The 12,010-nt window shown below is 38.7% G+C and overlaps 1 protein-coding gene across 2 annotated transcripts in view; it reads left to right on the top strand.

Moving 5' to 3' along the window:
- Window positions 1–12,010, top strand: part of MCTP1 (multiple C2 and transmembrane domain containing 1) — a 216,180-nt gene that overhangs the window by 175,192 nt on the left and 28,978 nt on the right. For both annotated transcript variants that reach the window (XM_059492828.1, XM_059492829.1), the window contains one exon: window positions 3,976–4,029. In XM_059492828.1, the coding sequence (XP_059348811.1) occupies window positions 3,976–4,029 (54 nt within the window). The remainder of the gene's footprint in view (window positions 1–3,975; window positions 4,030–12,010) is intronic.

Below are 12,010 nucleotides of genomic sequence, written 5' to 3'. Positions count from 1 at the left end.
TGTGACAGACCAATGGTTCTCCAATCTTATATGGATTATGAGTTGTACGGTATTTTTGACCTGCATTTCTTGAAGATGTTGGGAATGGATCAGGAATAATGGCAGTACATAGGAATTAGATTACAGGCTGCTTCTGATTTATAAGCTTTTAATAGGGATGTATTGCAGAGGAAGGGACTTACTTTTCAACATTTAAACATCATCTCCTTCTCTTTGGCTGTGAAGTAGCTTATGTGTTGTATTTGAGGCCATCTATGTGTGTTTTTTTCAAAATGTCATGTATATTCTCACTACATTCAAGGGACAGTACCAAGAAATTTCTTTCAAGACCTTCTACCAGTATGCAGCATATAAGTCTGTGACAAGTGATGTCACTTTTAGCTGCTTACATTAGATCCTTGATTTCCCTAGTGCCCTCCCATAGTTTGACTAATACTATTTGATTTCAAACAAGTTATCAGAAGGCATCATTTAGAGTGAATGTTCTAAGGGCAATGTAAGATTTTTGCCACAGAATTTTTATTAAAATAAATGTAACATTGCATTTTATCTTTATGTGTTTTATTGCCCACCTTCTCTCTCCTCTCCCTCCTTCTCCACCATGTCCCTTTCTCCCTTATACCTCCTCCATGTATAATGCTTGACATAAGGATCCAAATAACTACTGTATTCCTTCCAAACAGAGTGGCATGTGCACTTTATTTGAAAAGAAATGAGGTAGAATCAAAGGATAAAAAAATCCATTGTGGGTTTTTTTTTTCTACTGTATTCTTAATACAATGTTAAACTGGAACCTGTGTTCAGATCTACCGTACCTCTCTTGAACTGCCTTGCTTTGTTCTGGATTAGACTTTACTTCAGTACACAGCTTTTGTAAGGCTTCAGTGTTCCAGTGATTCATATGTTATATGATTATGACGAATCTGCTTTCCTTCTTTTAAGTTGTGGCCAACACTTGTTTTGGTGCTTTTATGAATTGTGTTATCATATCCATATTGCCTTAATGCTTGTGTGTTTTTGGGGTTTTTTCTTTTAACCCTTTCTTTTGAATTTCAAGACAAGTGAAAGCGTGGGCTGTGTTTCATATACTTCAAAGAATTATTTATGCATCTTGGGTATTGGCACATTTTCATTGCATTTTATTTTGCGACAAATATTGGATTCTGGTTTTCTTTCCAAACAATTCAGTACTCCAAATCTAAAGGTAACTGATAGCATGGCTAAACTAGAAATAGAGCATAGAAGGAGCAAATAGAGCAAAAAATGGAATGGAGGAGATGGAAGTCAAGGCTTGGTCTAACTTCATGTAATTAACTTCATGTAATTAACTTCATGTAATTTCAAAGGACTTTTTATGCCCTTTGAAGAAGTTAACATTTTGCCTCTCTACAGAAGCTTGTAGAGTAGTCTGAGATCCTTAGATGTGGGAAAAAAAACCCCGCACCTAAATCCAAAGTGTTATTATCTGAATAATTTAGAATTACTGTCATGAAGTTATTTCTGTGAGGTGCCCTCATTTACAACAATTTTAGAGATTTCCATTCAACTAATTGTCACAATGCTAATTTGAATGCTAATGTGAGACTGGCATCTTCAATAGGATATTCAACCTTCCCAAGACAAGGAATTTTTGGATGTACATAAAAGAAATGTTTAAGTGTTTAGGGAATATTAATGTTGAAAAGTGAGAGACCTACTGACTTTGTGAGCTCTGGGCATTAGGCAGTGTGTGAGTCAACAGATCTGATTTATATCTAGGGCTTTAGTCAACTAATGGTATAGCTAAATGAGTGTTTTGCATGTGTGCTTTTTTGCAGAAAAACTGATCTAAGAGAGTTTCCGTCTTGCTGCAGCCCTTAAAAGCTTGCTTTTCTCCTCCTTTCTCAGTTTACCATTTTCTTTGTAGAGCTGGTGAAGCTGCTCAGTAAACTGGGTCACTGGAACCAGCTGCATTAAAGGTTTGAGAATGTGTTTTTTTGAAGAACTCAGTTACTCCAGTGATGCAGTTTACAGCTCAGCTCCCCAAAGACTTTGAACAGCCCAGGGATTATAGCAATGAGCAATCAGGAGAGGAACAAGAAGATGATGCAGGTGCATGGGAAACAGAAAATGCCTTTGTTTCCAATGGTCAGTGGTCAGTGAAGACTGGATCACTCAGACACCTCTAAATGGGATGTAAAAGGTATATTGAACTAAGCAGGAGCTACATCTGTTTCAGCAACATGCTCTCAACATTTCCCTGTGATCAAAACTGTCTTTGATCCCCCTTCTTTGACAGATGAAGCAGAGTTGGCCTAAAAGGCTAATAGGCTGGTGCCAGGCTGCAGTCAGGCTCCAGTAAGGCTCCTCCTGCTAAAATTGTTATTCTGGGCATGGAAGAATTCAAGAATAATTCCTTCATTTCTCAAGTCATGCTTCCTTCTCATGCTTTAGGACATGCTTCCTCTTTATGGTTTCTTTGCATTTCTAGTTTTATCTCATTCACGCCTCCAGGACAGGGCAGCAAGTAGGCAGAACTGGAGGTTCCCCTCCAAATTACTGTTGTTACAGGGTTCAAACAAGGAGAAATAGCTGAAACTGCAAATGTTTTGAACTGTGTGGGTGACTTTCATGTATGCACAGTGCTCTACTAGATGGGCATGTTACATCAAACCATATGTTGTTTACTCATTGCATGGGCCCATGTAACATGGCTAATTGGGACCTTGTGAAGGTACAGCTAACTTTGGGAAAGTAGAAAGATTCACGTGCTTTTATTTTTCAGTTATTCTTTTACCTGAATTTAGTTCTTGGATAAAATCCCTTAAATACTTGTACGTGGATGTGTGAACACCCTTGCAGCATTGTCTGAGGGGGTGGCTATGAAGTTTAATTTTAGTGTGTTGTCTTGAATCACAAAAATTGTTTCATATCAGTGAGTTTTACCTCCACTCCACTTTTCCTCTTTATGCATACTTTATAATACATAGTATAAAATATTTGCACCCATAATAAGACACTGGGCTGGTTGGATCTTTGCTGACCTTAATTATGGATTTTCTTGTATCCTAATAGGTACTTACAAATATATATACATAAAGATATAAAGAAGCAAACTGTGTTCTGGTTATAAGGAGGTACAGCTTGCTTTCTATCAACAGAGACTCCTCCTGTTAGTGTCATTGATCACAGTGTTGAGGAGAGAGAGATATTTAAGTCTGAATCTGCCATGGTCCATCTTTGGAAAATCATTTGATCTCTCTGTAAACTAAACTTAGTGGTTTATTTCATGCTGATGGCATGATTAATAATTATTAATATTCATAGAAAGAATTTAATGTATTTTTATATTTCATGGTGTTGGACTGGAAAACTATATATGGAAAAATACGTAGATGCAGACGTGTGGCAGGTGCAGCTTGCAATTAATGTGCATAAAGTTAGATGCACAGATTGTACAAAATTATTATTAAAGAAACAGAGGGCTAATGTTGATAGAGCATATGGTGTATATCACTGTTGAACATGATATGGAGATAAACTACTGTGGATTTATTTCTGGCTTTGTATTCTTCAAGAATCTCTTGGTGAATACTGTAAATTCTGTTAAAAGTGTTGACCTTTTATGTAGGTAACCATAAATTTGAAGTGAGCATCTGTGTGCTGCATGGGCACCAGAGGAGCTGACAAAGGACTCCTTTGGTTAGAGCTGGCATATACTGAATTTTGAACTATCTTTTAAATACTTAAATTGTCAAGCAAGCGTTTGCAAAGGAAGGGTTTTCAGTATATAATTCCCCAATGTAGGTCAATTAAAGTTATAACACTTTCCGAAATTTGAATCACTAGATCAAGTGTTTTTTCCTAGTTGTACATTTTCCCTCTGTGCATTTATTTCAAATGTTAATAAAGTTTTCATCTACAAAAGGCTTAGAATTGACAGAACAAAACTCTTTCTTTTTAAATGATGACAACTACTACTGTTTCTGTCTGCAGGTAGTGGAGGACATGCTAGAGGACGAGGAAGAAGAGGATGACAGAGATGACAAGGTAATTATCTTTCCTAGCACTTGGGTATCTGGGGATCGGAGAATTTAGACATGACACTGTTTTTACCGACAGTTAAAAAAGGAGTTGATGTGTTTTAGTCCAGAAAATTGGACAGAGTTGTTTATCATCCTCTAATAATAGGTATAGCATGTTGAGGGAAAGGTTAGAGGACTATAAATCCTGCTTTCTTTTTATTTTTCTGGTTTTGTTTTTTTTTCTTCTTCTTCTTCTTTTTCGTCTCCTCTTTTTCATCATCATCTTCTTTTTCTTCTTTTTCTTCTTCTTCTCCTTTCTTCTTCTTTTTTCTTTTTTCTTTCTTCTTCTTCTTAATTTTGCTTTTTCTCTTCCTTTTCCTTTTTATTTTTTGCCTTTTCTTGGTCCAAAGCTGGATCAAATATTTTTTTTTCTGCTAGGAACAAGGTACCTCTGCCAGTCTGGAACTTGATAGCTCTTGTGAAGACAACAGATTTTGAAGTACAAAAATTCCTCCTGCCTTTAGTACTACAAATAGGGCTGCATTTCAAGGGGAAAATGGTGTGGAAATAGGAACTCTATGCTGGTTAAGGATGGAATATTGGCATCTAAAATTTTCAAAGAATTGCTGGATAGAAGAATGTTTTGGAATATGACATTTAAATAATCACAATTCTCATAGATATCCCTTTGATTTGAAGTTTGCATTGTGGCCCTGCAAGCTGGGAAACCACAGCAGATCATTCATCTGTTTGAGTGGATGTGATTCAGTTTAGATGCTGCCAGCTAGGTTGAGGATTGCAACCACAGTAAATAACTCATTTCCACATATCATTGAGCCAAGCCATGGGGCTTCTCGGATTGGTTGTCCCCCAGAGAGAGGGAAAAAACAAAGAAAATAAATCTGAATGACCTTGCACCACTTCTGATGAGATGAGTGAAGACAGCCCAATACTTGCTGGTATTTTCCTATCAGAAGGGTTATATTTGTGGAAGAAAATAAAAAGAAAGAATATAGATAGTTTTACAACAACTCTGTATTAAAATTCAGATTATTTTGACCTTCACAGATGTTCCCCCACTTCTGTTGTAATATAGCATATTTTTTTTTCTGAGAGGAGAGAAACAGTGCATCTTAATTTATGCTCTTGACCTTTTTTTTCTGGCTGAGATGTACATTTATACACCCCTGTAAGAATTCGTATGCTGGCAGCAGCATTTGAAATGTCAGAAAATTCACTATAATTAGTTAATTCCCTCAATGATTATTTTTCTGTTAGCTAACACCTAAGATGTAAGAGATGATACAAAAATAAGAGTATTTCCTTGTTCCCTTGCCAGGTCAAACACTTTACAATTTATATGAGAAATTCTTCTGTACGTCACCTAAATTGTTAGCTACATAATCTCATAACACTGTACTAACAAAATCTTTTACAAAACACATATGGGATGTTTTTTGATGTTAAATTATGTGAGCATCCATTTCTAGCAATAAAATATATGATTGATTGTAAAAGTCCATCATGTAGTTATGGAGGGCTTGAATTTTATCTCAATATGCTAGCTTTGAGTCATCATTTGTTTTCTGATAGACACTGATTCACCATCCATTTGAGGCCATGTTCTCCTGTTTGTTTCTGCTTTATTATTAGATCTGATGCAAATGTGTCATACCAGTAGTGTGCGTATTCCTGGATATTTTAACCACGGTGATTAGTTCACAAAGAATAGTACTTGACTGCTTGTAGATTAAACCAGCCTGTGTAGTTACTGCTTGGTGGGTTTTGGAAATTGCTAAACAAACTCCTTTAAAAGAGAAGGTGAAGGCAGAGGTCAGCCCCTCCTTCCCCCCAGTTCTCTGGTGAGTCTCTGAGCAAACACCCCTAATTAGAAATATCACTCTAGGTTTCAACGTTATGATCTAATATTCAGTTTTCTCAAACTGACACCAGAGTTCAAACATTTTTTTAGATCTAGTTACCAAGGTTGAATTAAAGTGAGTACTGACATTACTGTGCATTCAGTGAACCCTTTTATTGAATATTTAAGAGCTGTTTTTTTATAGAGAAGGTGTTAAGGTTGATTTTCATTAATTCAAAGCTGTCTTCATTATTGCAAATGTTTTGAGCTCTCAAGATTAAATATGCTGTTTGAATTGGAAAAAAAACCCTGCACTTTTTAGAACAAGCATGTATAGACTACTCTGTTTATTCAAGATGTTTGCAGTGGGCGTTATTTTGCACTAGGTTAAATAGTAAGCACATGGTTAGGATTAATTTGTTTGTTGTTAGAAGCTGTTTTTCCTTTCTGGTGCACTAGACGTACTCTCTTAACTCCTGCTGTTCCTCTTACATCTTTTGACTAAATGGAGGTGTGCAGTTTTGTGTTTAGTTTGTGTGTGTTTTCTTAAAGCTGTATGCTAAAGGAATTTTTGTGAGAAAACAAATGCATGTTTTGCAACACCAGCTGGTAGTAGCCTTTGGCTTTTATTATTTCTCTGTTTATTTTCATGTGGTATAATAGAAAACTCAGGAAAATTGGTCTTGTTATGCAAAGAAAGTTACAAGATTCATAAATGTGCCAAACCCTTATTTTCATTAAAACTGAAGCATATGTTGCAAATATGTAAAATATGCCCCAGCCGTTTGACCATGGCCAGTGTCTTTGCTCCGTGATTACCACAAGGAAGCTATTAGTCCTGTAACCTTTGGACTTTATGATCAATAGGGTATTACATGGCATGGAACTGGAGCACCTGTTTTCCATTTAGTAAAGGCTCCTTGCAGGCTTTACCTAAACCTATCCATATGTTTTGTCTTATCAGATTGTTGGGCGATTATGAAAAGTGCCTTTCTTTAGAGCTGATTTGGGTATCAGTGACTTGCTACGTGACGACCTCGGTGTGGATATGCCCTGATGTAGGTTATGTCATGGACAGATATGGCTCGATGTCCCCAAACTGCAGTTATAGAAGTAGTAAACTGAGGATGATGAATGCCAAAATATATTAAATTAGGTAATGTAATGCATTTTATTAGTAATGGTGTGTAATACTGAGAGCAGTCTGACAAGATAGATTTGCACTACCATGTCTCATTCTAATGTCCTGCATTTTAGTAACTTTTTTCACCCTCTGCTGCAGTCAAGACGGGACTGTTAATTTAAGGCCATGTGATGTGTTTTTTTACTGGAGAATTTTAACTTTCATCTTCACTTGCAATACGAATAATGAACTAAAACAGCAGGTATGCTACTTGTATTGGTTACAAAGTGGTGCTTAGCAGTGGAACACTTTTCTCATGATTTTTTTTCATTGTCCTGTTAGGTATTTAGGAATTTTAAAAGATGTCATTTGTTTGGCTCAGGCATTTAATACTAGATTTTTCAAGAAATAGCTTTGGATTTTGCATTCTGTATGTTCTGTAATGTTTGCTAAACCTAAGCTAACCACAGATTTACAATTTAATCTGATTTTTCTTTCCTTTTTTTTTTTCCTTTTGGTTCCTTCCCAAACACAGGCTTATATAATACCTCAGCAAATATGAGTCAGTTAAATTACATAAAGTCAAGTTATCAATAAGCTATCAAAAGGATTTTTGTGCAGTTATGTTATAATAATGTAGCAGTCAATATGGATAATCTGTGTATCTAGAATTTGTCTGTGTATCTAGGATTTAGTTTTTAAGAATTTTATATATGCTTTTCACGTAGCTTTATTCTTTTAACAAACTCCAGGTAAGATTTCAGATAATCTCGAAGATTGCTCAGGTCAGCCTTTTGCTGGAAGCCCTCAGCACACCACAGAATTAGGCCACTGAAAACTGCTGCCACTGCAGGCATAAAGAGAGGAAGATGCACATTATCAACACTTTTGTTTTACCTTCATCTTAACATTTTATTATGAAAAAATATTCAAAACATTTGTGGTTTTGGTTATTCTTTATCCTTTCATTCTTCGAAAAATTATTTGCAGTTCTCAGTCAATGAAATTGCACTTCAAGATAACTAAAAGTTTTTGTAATGAATTATAGTTGAATCAAAATAAAATGTATTTTAAAGCTTCTAATCATTGCTGCTGAGAGGTATCAACTGTTCTCAAGCCAAGACAGTATCCTGTCTCAGAAGCATTCCTTGCATTTTTACTGAGAGGAGATCGTGAGGAGGAAGAAAGATAGCTCTGATGTAACCTACATTTTTATATTCTATAAAAGAGAAGATTGTAATCTATTACAGTGGCAGTTATTTTCTATAAAAATGATACAGAGAGACTGGAGTTAAAATTCCAGAACAAGTAAATCTATTGGTCCACCTATAGCTTGATTCTACCATTATATTCTACATGAACATAGCATCTAAATACTAACTGTAAATAAAAAATCAACAGCAGCTTCCAGTGAAAACTGTAGCTATGTATGAATCTGTTATCCTTTCAAAGCTTAGCTTATAAAACTGTGTCTACTTAAAAAAATCTCTACAACAGGGCAATCTCCAGTACACGGTTGCAGAAGTCATACTTCTCAGTACAGTTTGGTTTCAGCTCAGTTTAGTTATTCATGGAGAGATGTTGATAAGGGGTATGTAGTTTTATTAACAGTTGTACATAATGTATGGGTTGATAGTGTAGACTGCTTCAGCCTGTGCTCTGGACTATCACCTGGTTTTGATCATTGGATCACCCCCAAGTCGCAGCCATGAAGTTACTTTTGCTTGGATATACCTTAGATCCTGTGGAGCCTTTGCATAGAAAGTTTCACAAAAAAGCAGTTTTCATCCTGCCTTGTAGTGGGACATCATATAGTCTTCATCATTAACGTACACATCTTTGAAAACAGGTACTTGGACAGCCTTCTGAGAGGTTTCATTTTAATGAGATCAGGTTTCTTTGTCCTGGTGCAGTCTTGAAATGCTATCAAAAACAGTGAAGTAAAATAAGAATTAATGAGATCAGAATCTAAGACTAATAGCTGAAGTTCAGCATTTGAGGAGGGGTAGTCACAGGGGGACCATGGGTCTGTGTCTTAATTTGAGACAATTTAAAGAATACTCTGGAATGAGCTTCTCCTTTATAGGTTTAACCCGTCCCTTTCCACCACTAAGGAATGAAGGAAAGTAGAGATAAGTGAAAAAACCAGCAGTTTACTAACAAGAGTAACAGCAACAGGCAAAAAATAACAGCAAAATTGCTATATCTCGGGAATAAAGAGAGGCCCAAAAATGTTGGGGACATCCCAACACCTCCAAGGTGGCGCTCTGCAGTCGAATGCATGGTTCGAAGGACAAAGCGAAAGGCGGTGTCAGCTTTCCTCCTGCCCCCTCCAGGCTCTGCTTATCTCCCCGACAGCTGGTGTTCTCTGGATCGAGGGGCCAGAACCCGGACAGGGACTTCACCTTCCTTGCGGCAGGAGGCGCAGGACAGGGAGGCCAAGTGCTGCTCGGGGCCGGGCCGGGCCGGGCCGGGCCGGGCCGGGCTGGGCCGGGCTGGGTTCGCCGGCTGCGGCCGCTGCTGCGGGGTGCGGCCTGCGCGGCCCGGCCCAAACTGAAACAGCCCCTGGAAATCGCCCCAAGGCAGCCTCTCGGAGACAAGAAAAAAGGGAAAAAAACCCAAACAACCGAAAAGAGAACCCAGAAGGGGAACAAAACCTCTGTCTGAGCAACGACAAGCAAACAGCTCACGGCAAAAGGCAGGTTTTAAGAACGTTCCTAAAGCACTCCCCACACACAAGGTCCTCGTTTGAAGGGTCTTAAAGATAGGGGAACAAGCTTTGGACGCAGAAAGATGTGAAATGTACTAACATTATGGATTACCCCAGGACATTCTATAAACTGTTTAATGAATTACATTTACCCTTGTACATGGTGACCAATATAGTGTGGGTGATGTTCCTCATGAAGCAATCCAAGTATAATTCAATAAATTATTAAATCAAATAAAGAATGTGTCTAAATTATGTTAGCTATTTAAGAATGGGACATACTTTTTCCTCTACACTTAATATTGTTTCTTAATGTAACTAAGCAGATTTAAATTCTATGAGGTCAAGCTGTTTCACCTAGGTCCTCAAAAAGTAACTTTAGGGTCTAATTAAAAACATCTGTATGGTCTTCTCCATGACTTGGAAGAGAAGTAGTAAGTGTGAAAGGAAACAACCAATGCCCTTTACTGCTGGGTTTGCTTTGAAAAATTCGTACATGTGCGGGTTAGTTTATACTTTAGCTCCATGTGATTTCAAAAGTGGCGAGAATGGACAATCACCATTCTTCATTCTCTAACAGAATTTCTTTGAAGTAGTTTCACACAGAATCATGAAATCTGAGTTCTGTTTAAACTACTACCATGAACGAACCCCTTGCAACTCTAAGCAAGCCATGATTTGCCAGCCACCTGAATGTTTCTTCAGGTTTATTCATAACTCCATTTTTTTATTCTTCCAAAGGACAGCCCCAAACACCTTTGGAGAGATCCCTTTTGAGCATTTTCTACAGCAAAGTGTAGAGCCCATAATACGCAACAAATCCTCTGAGTCCCACAGGAAGCAGAGATGTAAGGTCTAAGTGTGGTGGGTTGACTGTGGCTGGATGCCAGGCACCCACCAAAGCTGTTCTATCACTCCCCTCTGCAGCTGGACAGGGGAAAGAAAATATAACAAAGGGTTCATGGGTTAAGGTCAGGAGGAGGAGAGATCACTCACCAATTACCATTACAGGAAAAAGAGACTCAACTTGGGAATATTAATGTAGTTTATTGCTACCAAAATCAGAGCAGAATAATGAGAAGTAGAATAAATCTTAAAACTACCTCCACTTTTCTCTCCTTCCAAAACTCTACTTCCAGTACTTCAACAGTGCAGGGAGATGGGGAATGGGGGTTACAATCAGGTCATCACAGGTTGTCCTTGCCACTGCTCAGGAAGAAGAGTCCTTTCCCTGCTCCAGCATGGGATCCCTCCCACAGGAGACAGTCCTTGACAAATTTCTCTACCCTGAGTCCATCCCATAGGCAGCAATTCTCCATGGACTGCTGCAATATAGGGGGTCACTCTTCTGCAGAGTTCATTCCTTTAGGCACAGGCTCCTCCAGACTGGGTCCCTTGCAGGGTTAAGAAGTCCTACCAGGAAGGCTGCTCCAGCAAGGTCTCCTCTCTTCATGGGTCTGCGGGTCCCTGCCAGGACCATGCTCCAGCATGGGTTTCCCACAGAATCACAGCCTTCTCTCAGGCATGCACCCTTTCCAGCCTGGGTCTCCTTCCCAGGCTGCAGGTGTGGCATCTCCATGGGCTGCAGGGGCACAGCTGCTTCAGCGTGGTCTTCATCTGGGGCTACGGAGAAATCTCAGCTCTGGCTCCTGGAACACCTTCTCCCCCTCCTTCTCCACTGCCTTTGATGTCTGCAAAGCTATTCCTCTCACATATTTTCATTTCATTTTCCCCTGGCCACAAAAACATTTGTGCAATATCTTTTTATTTTATTTCCTTCCTGACTACATTACCACAGAGGCATTACTGTCACTGCTGGTGGGCTCAGCCATGGCCAGTGTTGGGTTCATCCTGGCTGGTATTGGCTCTGCCAAACACAGGAGAAGCTTCCAGGAGCTTCTCATAGAAGCCAGCTCTGTAGCCCACCCCTTCCAAAACCCGGCTATGCAAAGACATTACAGTAAATACAACTTTGGAAGCCTTGTAGAGAAAAGTGAGGGTTAGGATTTGCTTGTGTGAGGTAAATGCTGCATGGACTGAGTTCCCAGTGGAGCAAGGTTGACACAAAGTACGTGGATGAGAATGAATGAGCAGCAGAGGTGATGCTGTGGGAGAAGAGGGTGCTCAACTATGTGCAAGTGGATGCTGGATTGTAGTCCGGGTTTTCAACTTAGATTTTCTCCCGAAGGTTGCGCTACAACACAGCTGAAATTCCACAGCTTAAGCTAGGTGTTTGTCTTTGACTTCACAGGTAGGCTTCTGAAGAAAATTGCAACCTCAGCTACAAAAATTTGCCAGGACAGTTGATCAGG

The sequence above is a fragment of the Ammospiza nelsoni genome, chromosome Z, assembly GCF_027579445.1.
Source record: "Ammospiza nelsoni isolate bAmmNel1 chromosome Z, bAmmNel1.pri, whole genome shotgun sequence".
NCBI classification, from domain to species: Eukaryota; Metazoa; Chordata; class Aves; order Passeriformes; family Passerellidae; genus Ammospiza; species Ammospiza nelsoni.
The sequence above is the reverse complement of the archived record's forward strand: the minus strand, read 5'-3'. Positions and strand labels throughout refer to the sequence as shown.